The following is an 11,394-nucleotide window of genomic DNA, read 5'->3' as shown; positions in this document are numbered from 1 at the left end:
GGCCATTCACCATCATGCTTACCACATTTATAGCAGCATTTCTGTCAGTTTCAGCCATGGCTTGATCCTGCATTGTTGCCAGAGCAAATGCCATAAACCTCTGAAGCGTTTCTATACACATCTCCCACCTCTGCAATGGCTCATTTGCTCCTGAAATCAAATTGCAATTACAGGAATCTATGTTCCAAAAGGTACATATAATGAATCTCACCCAAATACATTGGCATATTTACAATTAACAGCAGTGAGCATGCACTTGCAGTGCCTAAAATGTCATGATGTCAGATGTTAGGAAAGAGCCATAAAAGCCAGTTAGCTTGTTTAACACATTTTGAGGAATTGGAATATCATCAATTTTAATATAAGAGTTCTATCTTCTGGGATAAAACTCCATGTAGTTCAGTGGAAAGAATGTTTCAGAGGATCACATTGCCTCCATCTTCAAGTCCAAAGAGTAAGTCAATCAAGAAACCTGCATGAAGAAGGCAGTAAGCATGCTGGTTTCTTGCATGTCCTACCCCTTACCCCAGAAGATGGAGGCAGATGTTCCCCCAGAATGATGGCTGACTTTCACAGAACTACATACATTACATTCCAGAAGACAGAACTCTTCATAATCACCTCCAAGAGACCCTCAAATCCAGCAGTTTTATTGTATGCTTAAGAAAGGCAACTGCACCTGCAACTGAAAATGCTTGTGATAGTTTTTCTAGCCATGGCTCCTTGGTGTAACTAGCATTTAAATTCAGGATTAAGGAGTTACTGGGACTTGTCCACTGTCCAGTATTCTAAAGAACACAATATTTCAGAAACTGCATCTGTTTCCATCCTCATGTGAAAGGTGGAAACGCCTACTCTGTAGGATCAATTAGAAACAGCTAACCTCAGCCACTGGCCTATCATCAGACTCCTTTAGAACTGACTTGGCATTTAAGTGACTGACAATGAATGTGTTACTTAAAAAGTATTCCTTGCAGAATACTCTATTGTGATGAGGACATACTAACCATCAATGTTGGTGAGATCTTATGATTCTTTTAGGATTGACAATATCGGATAAGGTGAAGAGTTGGAGTCAGATGAAGTAACTTCCATTTTTGGAATGAGCAGTGGGCTGGTAATTGTTCCACATTGGGTAACCTACCCTAAAGCTAAACATTAAATATCAAGCCCCAGAAGGTAAATATATTTCTTGGATACTAACACTGCAGACTCCAATAACCAATAACACAGCCTGAAATAGTTGATGTCAACAGAAATGACTGGCTCTACTACATACTTCTATTTGGTGGCATGACATCTGGCCATCAATTAGATACAGAGACAGTTTCAGAGGAAACTGCTGCCTCCATCTTCAGTATACCTTCTACTCTGAAGATGAAGGCAGCAGTTTCCTCTGAAAGGCTGGTACATATTTACCAAACTGCACACTGCCACATTCCAGGCAACAGTAATTATCATACTCACTATTATGTGTATCTCTGCTCTATCTACTATTTCCTGTCCTGTACCAGGTTATCACAGAATAAACTGCTAACCCAGCATCACAGTAAAAGTCTACTTTCATATCAGGACCTGCATCAAACTGATTACAAACAAGACTGCGGAAGTACATGGAGTACACCATACAAGTGCAATTGGCAGAAGGAATTAGAAATGAAACAAAACTATGATGAACTCTTCACTTAAAATAAACAAACATGAATAAACAAGCAATATTAAGGCTTCAATCTTCAGTGTTATTACACATACACAAAATGAGAACTGAATATGTATTATAAAATGACTTGCAGTTCAGTCCAGTGTGATTAATTTATAAAGGTTGTATATCAGTATTTCATACCCTCAACATGTTTAGATCTAATTGGCCATCTTCAGAAGGACACGATCAACATTTAGGAAACCACCATTACAATGTCACGCACGCACACACATACACACATACATACACGTGAAGAAGTAGTGTGACAGACCAGCTTGATCCTAGTCAACCTGATTTTATATGTTTAATATATGCATCGAATTGATACCGAAATAGAGCACTGCATTAAAAAAATAAAACAAATATGATTTTAATGCAATCTAAACTTAAGAAAGAGATGAAGGAACAATGGTTAATTATTGATAAGGAATGCATATCAATCTTGCTGAATTATCTAAAAAACACTAAGACTTATAAAGAAAGTGTACTAGATATAAAATGTGTTTCATTTTCACTACACCTTCTGTTTGCAATATGTTTTTATCTTTGCAAAACAAATGCAATGAAGTGTATTACAGTAAATGTTTGACTCTATAAAAAATAGGAATTGTAAGGAAGTGTAAGTCTTACACTTAATCACATCACTGTTAACGAAAATACAGCTTTACATTATGCATTCTGCAATGAATTGCCAGAATCTGTTCTTTTGTCACAAAATCTTTCAAAACAACTGGTACTACATCATTCTGTACATTAGCAGATTAGCTGCTTCCAAACGGTTCCTGGCATGCAGTATTAGCAGTTACATTGGAGACTCACAGACAAAAAGCAAGAAGAGAGAATCTCCATGCTCCCAAAATATTTGCAGTTTCCTTAATGACTCTGTCAGTAAATCAGACTACGGTGTCAAACAGTAGGATGATTAGTGAATAATGAATTGAAAAGGAAGTGGCCTACTTAAGGTACTACCCTTGCCATCTACCTGAAAAGTATCAAGCACCAAATTCCAATGCAGTCACAGTAGTAAAATGAATATCATGATCATTACATCATTCAGCCACAAAGGTCTGCAATTTACCTGTCATTTCTTTCCTGAAATAGTTGACTGTATCTCTGAATTCCTGTGACAGATATGGCAGGTAATGCATAGCAAGCACCCACATCATGTAATTGTTCAATGATCTGGAATTACAATCAGTGCTTAATTAAACAATGCTGAAACTCAGAGCTACCAATTCTTAGCACAGAGAACAATGATACATACTGAAAATTATGGTCTCTTGGGATTAGGTGGCATGAAGTTAGGTAAATGTTACCAGCATTTTAGAGGGACCTGCTGCCTCCACCTTCTACCCTGCAGATGGTGGCAACGGATTCCTCTACAAAGTCAGTAACTTTCTACTAGCCTACACGGCATTATATTGCAGAAGACGGTAATCTTCATATTCACTGCCGTCAGAATCTTACAGATCCCTGATATATATGTTTGTCAACTATCCTCCACAATAACACGGCAATATCTATTGCATCTCATACCCTGCAGATGCAGGCAAATGGGTGCTCTCTAAATTTTCTCTCTACCAGACTGCACAGCATCACATCCTGGAATACAACAATCTTCTTCTATAAGAACCCCAAATCTCACTCATATCTGTGCAATGACACAGCAAAATCTGTATACAAACTATGCAGGACAACAACAGAAAGATATGCAATACATAAAGTTCAGCAAAATGTTATGTAGAATGTTCATCCCTTCTTGGTTCTGACATCCATTATTTCAGTTGTTAGTAGAGCCAATCAACAGTGCAGACAAAAGACATAAGTTCAGATTGTGATCCTCTGCAATGTGACACCATGTTGACACTGACGTTTTGGAGGAACATCTTCTATCTTCATGGTCAACGCTGAAGATGGATGCAGGAAGTTACCCTGAAATGCTGATATCCACGTATAAGAACATAGTGTTATAACCCAGATCACAATAATCTGAAAAGGCATACATCATTGTTTTCATGCACTGAATTACAGCTCAAGTTAAAAGATGCCTCAGATAACATTTATAAATCTTAACCAATTATGCTGGCACTGAAATGGCATGACACTCTGCTTATGCAGCCACAATCTGCAGTGGTGCCACTTTTCCTCTCATGTTCATATAAGCGTACTTGCCAGAGAGTAAGCTGTGGTATCCACATGGCAGTTGCTTGAAAGTGCAGTGACTGACATTCCCATGCTGCATGATAGTGACAACTTGAAGTATTAAGGCTAGGTTATATAAAAATGATTATAAGACTAACTCAATGTTGCCTGGAATGGGTGTTGTCCTGTCTCACAAGGCAGCCTATACAGTATACCACTGCAGAGGATTAAAGAGGAATATGATTTATGAAAAGCTCTATCTTCCGGATATAATGAAGATAGAGCTTATATATATGAAGTCAGGTAATCTGGCAAAAGTCAACTGACCCCAGAGGTAGAGGCAATATGTACTTCCAAGATGTCAGATGACATTCACCAGACTATATACCGCTACATTGCATAAAATAGAGCTCTTCACAGTCACAGCTGTGAGAACCTCAAATCCAATATTATTTTATATTTCACTTCTATATAATGACATACTTTTTTAAAATCAGATAAAGTCTGATTTGAGCTTCATGGCAATAGGATTTTTAGTGGACTGATAAGTCCATATTGGAATTTACCCACCAGCTTCTAGTGTATGTACCTACACCAAATGTGATGTAAATCCATAAAGTAGTTTGGAAGATAGAATGTGCAGATGGACAAGCAGATACAACTTTCCAATTCTGTGCCAACTTCCTACACTTCATGCAGTGACAGCACTGAAATAAATACACTAGAAGCTCATAATCTTTTAAGAAGTCCAAATGTCAAAGCAGAGACTGAAATTTAAGAGTCTTGCACGCAGATATATTGAAGACAAATATCATTACATTAAGATAAAGACTGGTTAGAAAACTACAGAAATGGAACTTACATATAAGTAAAGCATTTAAGTAAGACATTACAGTGAATTTATTTCTGATGTCATTTCCCACTACTATAGTGAGGCCAAAAAAAGAAGTCTCATGACCTGACCACAACCACATCTCCCTCAAGCTGATATGCTCCTCCCTCCAGTGTACTTCTCTATGTTCCTCTCCAGGTCATCTAGCCATTCCACTTGCAGGAAAGGTGACGGTGACAACCATGTGACAACATTTGCTTAGGACTGGATGATACGGACCAAAGGAGGCTGAAGGGAAATCAAAAGTAGGCAAAAAGGGGGAAGCCATAAGCACCACCATCTCCAACATCCACGGATTTCCTTCCATAGTCTCAGTGTAACAAACATTTAAGATTCTCCTTCTGTAAGTGTTTTTATGTTCCTTACTGTAGACTGTATACATCCTCTCCTTTTCCACCCAATCACATGTAAATGTACAATGGGTTCTGAATCTTTATGGTACGTTTGCACAAAGCAATGAGATGACTGCATAATATCCATTTATCTGTTTGAATGTTACAGCTTCAAAACCATTCACTGAAGTCTGAATGAATTTATTCTTAGCTGTCCACAGTAAAACAAATAAAGAAGACATAATCTGCTTCACACCAGTACAATATTATCCAACTTTATATAAACCACTAGGTAGTACTAACAATATTAGAATGGATCTTAGAGAGACAGGATGGGATGGTATGGACTGGATAGATCTGGCTCAGGATAGGGACCAGTGGAAGGCTCTTGTGAACACGGTAAAGAACCTTCAGGTTCCTAAAATGCTGGGAAATTCTTGAGTAGCTGCAGAATTGGCGGCTCCTCCAGAAGGGCTCAGCTCCATGAGTAAGTAAGTATGTAAGTAAGTAAGTAAGGTAGTACTAAGTATGCACCAGCCCATGAAGACATATTGAGGAGTGGAGGTACAGCTCCAACATTCTTGACCTCAGCACTACATGGAAGTCAGTGGTCGGCTTCACACCTCGGCCCCTTTACTCCTGAGGAAAGAGCCATTACCCATTGAATTGGAGGCTAGATGGGCACCAAAGCTGGTCAGGACTCTAGAGAAAAGAGAAAAATCTCTTGCCGCTGCCGGCAATTGAACCCCAGCCATCCAGGCTATAGCACATTGCTCTACAAGCTGATCTATTCCAGGCAGGGTAAATTTTTTCTGTGTACCTAAGGACTATATCAGGAAGACATACAGGGAAGTGGTGCTAAAGCGTCATACAAACCTTTGCACTAGATGGGACTGAGTTCAAATCACTTCTCATCTAAGAGAGACCCTATACAAAAGTATATAAGGTATGCCGGCTGCACAACAATATGCTGTATTTAAAAAACAAAGAAGACACTACTGTATCAACAGTTGCTTTTATTATGTTTTTACAGACACAACATGTTTTGACCCTTACACCGGTTCATCATCAGGCATACAATGCTCCAGTTCGAGCTAATGAATTGCAATTAATTATCATCTAATTATTCACACAAGGATCCTTATTGTTGTGTAGATGGCATACCTTATATACTTTTGTATATACTGTTTATGACACACAGCAGGATACACACTATTGCCCCAACACTCACTGGATAGGAGGTTAATCAAACTCCATCATGGGCTAGAAGAACAGTAAGTTACTACTACAAATTACTATTCATTTACTAGCTGATCTACCCCAACTCATTAATTTCTCAAAAATCGCTCATTATACAATAAACTGGAACATAATATAAAATATGGAACTTACAAACCTTTCACCTGAAGCATTATTAGGTGTGTTGCTATAAGAGTATGTAATGAAATGTAAGGTACAAATAACTTATCTCTCAGTTCTGCAGCAACAGAGTATTTCACTATATAACACAGTATCCTTACTGTTGATTAGATATTGTTAATTTGTAGAACTGTGGAAGACAAATAAAAGAATCTGGATGCCTACCACTGTAACTAATGACTTCAGTGAAGCAGAGTGTAAAATGATTCAGCATATTCAGAGATACAGTAACTGTTTACTGCACTTAAGGGTTAAGTACAGTTCACAGCATCATTGTTTTATACAAGTTAATATGGGGACTTACTCTCTGTCTGTAGTTGACAGAACAGAAGATACCTTGGTGATGTAGGTTTCTGATGGCATCAGCACCTCTGTTGTGTCCCCAATATTTGCTTTAGGAAACATGGCCAGCAAAATATCATGAAAGGGAATCTAGACAAAGAACATGAAATATATTACACAATTTCATTTTTAACCTTATTATCAACAACAATCCTCTGTAAATTCTCATTCCTAAATGTTGGTTTGAAATTATTCAAGTTTCTTTTACACTGAAATTTCCTTTTACTACAGTAGTAATTAACTGTATAAATTAGTCTTCTGGAATGTGAGGCCATGTAGTTTGGTAGACAGGTACCAATGTTTCAGAATTAGCTTCATCTGTCTCCTATGCTGAAGATGGAAGCAGCCAGTTCATCCAAGACGTTGGTACCTAATTAGCCAGTCACATGGTGTCACAATCCAGAAGTCCATAATGCTAATATTCACTGCTATCAGAACCCCATGTTTGTTATAAACACAGCATAGCCTGAATAACTTCACCATGATACCGAAGAGCCTTCATCATCAGACAATGAACCCACACTGTGGAATATATTTATCTTCCATTAATAAGAAGTGTAATGACTCAAAACAAATTGATTCTAGATTAAAACAAATATTGAACATTACTTTGTAAACAGACAAATTGTAATAATTTGTATGTGTTTTAACAAATCAATGTATACCTCAGTATTAGTTAATATATATAACATTTATATCTATGACATGTAATAGTAGTTTCCATATGTGTTGATAATATCCTTCTGAAGATGGTCGTTTTGACCAAAACGTGTAAAGAATTAAAAATTAAAAACACAACTTTTATCAATCATACTGGTTGGTGGTTAAAAATCTTATATTCTACATGTCCTTTAAGCCACCATTTTTATCCTCCATTGAGGAATGCACACTTATGATATCACCACTACAGTACAATTTATGACAATCTATCATTCATAAACTTAACTTTTGTTACTGTTATTGTGTCCTGTCTCCTACTGCTAGAACACTGGGATTATGGGTTTGAATCCCACTTAAAGCATGCAAGTATGTCTGCACTTTTTATGTGTTTGTGTTGTCCTGTGTAGGTAGATTCCTTGTAATAGGCTGATCCTGTTGGAAATACAGTGGTAATGTTCTTGTGTAATCTGAACTTCCTCTATCTTTTCTTATCATCTTCTTTGGTCACTTCTAGTAAGGTTAAGACTATGCAGTATATATCCAGTTACATACTTATAATTGTCTTTGTTTTCTAATCTAATTTAATTGTGCGATTTGGTGTACTAGTGAATTATATGGAAGAAGTGTGAGTTGTGAAAGAGTGAGATACGGACATTTGAAGTTATCTACAGGTATTCTCATGATGAGATGCTGTTAGAACTGTGTATATCTTTGCTTGCCGAATGTTAAAGGAGAGAAGAATTCTTTGAATGAAATGTTCTGTGTTGAAGGAAAAATGGTTAATACAAGAGGAAAGATCCCAGCATCAGAAGTCCTATCCCAAACCTCTCAATCAGTGCCAAGTGGACTTGGTTTGCTCCATACCATTAAGAAGCTTATGTGAAGAAACAACTACAGTAACTGGAAATTCAGTGTGGAAATGTTCCTAGTACCTAAAGATCTGTGGGATCTGGTGACATGTAATAAAACTCATATCAAGAAAGATGCAAAGGCAAAGTCCAAAATATGTATCATGGGGGACAAGACACTGTATCCAATTATAAGAAGTTCAAAAACTGCAGAAGACTATTGGAGAAGCTTGAACAAATGTATGAACATAAAATGACACATAAATGGTTAATATTCCTGCCACCCAAGAGATACTCAGTAGTAATTTATTTCACTCAAAGATAACAGCACACAACTTAATCTTAAGTATGATTTAAATATAAATGTATGTAAATTCTTATCAAAGTCATGTTCATTAATGTATATTTAATGACTTCATAAATATTTGTGACAAGTGCCGATCATTATACTAATATTATAATGGACATTTTCCACCGCCCAAGGTATATTTGACATACACATTTCTGATGTTTGCTGTACTCCCATCTTCAGGTGACTCACTGTCATTACACTGACAAAGTTAGTTATTATACTGTATTTTAGCCTATGTACCTTCCATGTGGAAAAAAAACGCTTATGAGAACCATGTGTGTGTGTAGGCATGTGTAGACATGTGCAAATTTCAATTCTTCATAAAGTCATATCAAAAACATACATAAAAATTCCACATAAAATATTGTTTATTACAAACAGGGGGGGACCAGTGCAAAACTGGGAAGTTGTGTCTGAAAATTTCAGTGCAGAAAAGGCTTAATAAAATTTTTCCCAAAAGGAAATAATGTTATTAGTACTCTTGCAGTTTTCTAGACAGTGCTTTTGTGAAGCAGTCACATGCACTGTAATTTATTCTAACTTTATGGTAGGAGTAAGTGACTATTCTTCTTCTATACACTCAAAAGAAAAAACTTACTGTGGTAATAATGATAATGAAAATTATGATGCTATGCTCTTGGTGCTGGTGACAGTTATGATAAATTTTATCACATTTGCAATTGCAAGCATAAAAAATCTGACTCAACTACAGTTCAGGTGGATGACCACACATGGTAACAAACAGGTTGAACAGCATTTTATTGTTATAAATTTTTCTTATTTAAATGTTGCACTAACAACGTAAGATCTGTAACTGGAAACCTAACAACAGAGAAATATGCTTTATGAGTTCCACTGAGGACTCCCTTAATTGCTAATATTAGTGGCAATAGTTAGGATCACATTCTAGTACACTAACTACTACATCTCTGGGGCAGTCTAGTTGCACCAGAACCATCACCAATGTAATAAAAATAATAAGTTCTATGAGAACTAATTACCTGCTTTCCTTTCACTACATATTGAGCATTTCATACACCACAGACCACAAAGAAATCACCGTGACCAACAGCTTTTCTGTTGTGTGTATATCCATTGCCACAGAAATATGTTTAATGAGCTGCTGCCTAACGAAAACCATCTCTTCTGTCTCCACTATTCCAGCTTTCAGGCATTTTTGGGGGGGGGCACAGGTACATAGGCAGTAAGGTGATCTCATAAGCCTCTTTTTATTTTTCAAACATAAGGAAAATAGGCTAAAAACTCAACAATAACATTTGTCAGTATAATGATAACCAAACACAAGAAAACGGGACTACAGCAAACATGAAATGTCACGCATACCAAATATATGAGAGACGCAGAAAATGTGCAAAATAATATTGACATAATGTACATTTTGTACACATCCTGTGCAGCTGACCATCATGCAAATGTAACTGTAAATGCATATCATCACACAGTCAACTCACAGAAGGGGCCAGTATCTTCAGCTTCTGCACTGTCACAATGGTAGCATGTGTGGGATCTTGCAAGTCCACAAGAGATGGAGTTATTTCAGCAATACGTTTCTCAAAATGGAAGGTTTCATCACTGAAGCGGTCAGCAGCTGTGGTAGTAGCACCAAGGTTACTGACAGCATCTCGCAGATGATGCTTGTAAGCTGTTAAGGCCTGGAGCAAAATGACAAGACATGTAATCTGAATACAGCAGAAGAGTTCCAGCAACAGTAAAACAATCATTTATCCACCACACCACTGTGTTTTCCTATCGCAAGCTGTGACAACCTGTGTAATGATCGCTGTGATTATCTAACATACGAGTATGCTATTTACAAGCAGGAAAAGGTTTCTATCAAGTCAATGTACATATGTATGAGTATGTCTACCTCCATCAGCTTTTGAACCAACAGACATATTTTCATGAAACATGAAAGTTGGTATGAACACTGTAATACAAATTTCAAGTTCATAACCCTCACCATGCACACAAAAGCATGGAAGTTGTTTAAACTTCCAAGGTAGAAGTGATACTCACTTACTCACTCATGGAGCTGAACCCTTCTTGAGAAGCTGCCAATTGTGCAGCTACTTAAGAACTTTCCAGCATCTTTTGGAACCCTAAGGTTCATTACAGTGCTCACAAGAGCCCTCCACTGGTCTCTATCCTCAGCCAGATCGATCCAGTCCCTTCCATCCCAACCTGTATCTCTAAGATCCATTTTAATATTGTCCACCCAGAAGTGATACTAGCATGTTTTATTATAAGGTCTTGGGAAATCTGTGTGGTTATCTTTAAAAACACATATGCAACTTCTGTTATAATAAATACTCATATTTTGTAGAAGGGGGAAACAGTATTTAACCTGTATCTGCCATTCCATTTGATAACTGACAAACCAAATAAAATGCACAATGAATATAGTGTAATATGAGCACACCTTCATATTTTGCTTGAAATGTTTCCTGTATGTTAAAATTTGCAAACAAAATGGCGTGGAATTTGTGTCAGATAGCTTTAGGACAGTGCAGATCTATACTTGAAGAAATAATGCACATAACTAGAGCACTCATCGTCATCTTTCTCGTTAGCAGGCCTAATGGCACGTGCTATAGTTATTACAAGACAGAATCCTTCCAAATTTGTTAAGGTCTTCTGGAACTTTTTTCTCCTTGTTGTTCTTTTTTCTTCTTCTTTTTCTTTCT

General features: G+C 37.1%; 1 protein-coding gene across 2 annotated transcripts in view; it reads right to left on the bottom strand.

The window, feature by feature from the left end:
• LOC111871772 (protein gone early) overlaps positions 1-11,394 on the bottom strand; it is a gene marked incomplete at its 5' end in the record, with an annotated part of 63,628 nt that overhangs the window by 31,232 nt on the left and 21,002 nt on the right. For both annotated transcript variants that reach the window (XM_033754406.1, XM_033754407.1), the window contains 4 exon segments: positions 23-150; positions 2,781-2,884; positions 6,792-6,919; positions 10,162-10,362. In XM_033754406.1, the coding sequence (XP_033610297.1) occupies positions 23-150; positions 2,781-2,884; positions 6,792-6,919; positions 10,162-10,362 (561 nt within the window).

Source organism: Cryptotermes secundus, unplaced genomic scaffold (assembly GCF_002891405.2).
Source record: "Cryptotermes secundus unplaced genomic scaffold, Csec_1.0 scaffold785, whole genome shotgun sequence".
Classification (NCBI taxonomy): Eukaryota; Metazoa; Arthropoda; class Insecta; order Blattodea; family Kalotermitidae; genus Cryptotermes; species Cryptotermes secundus.
Note: the sequence above shows the minus strand (reverse complement) of the source record. Positions and strands in the feature narration are given on the sequence as shown.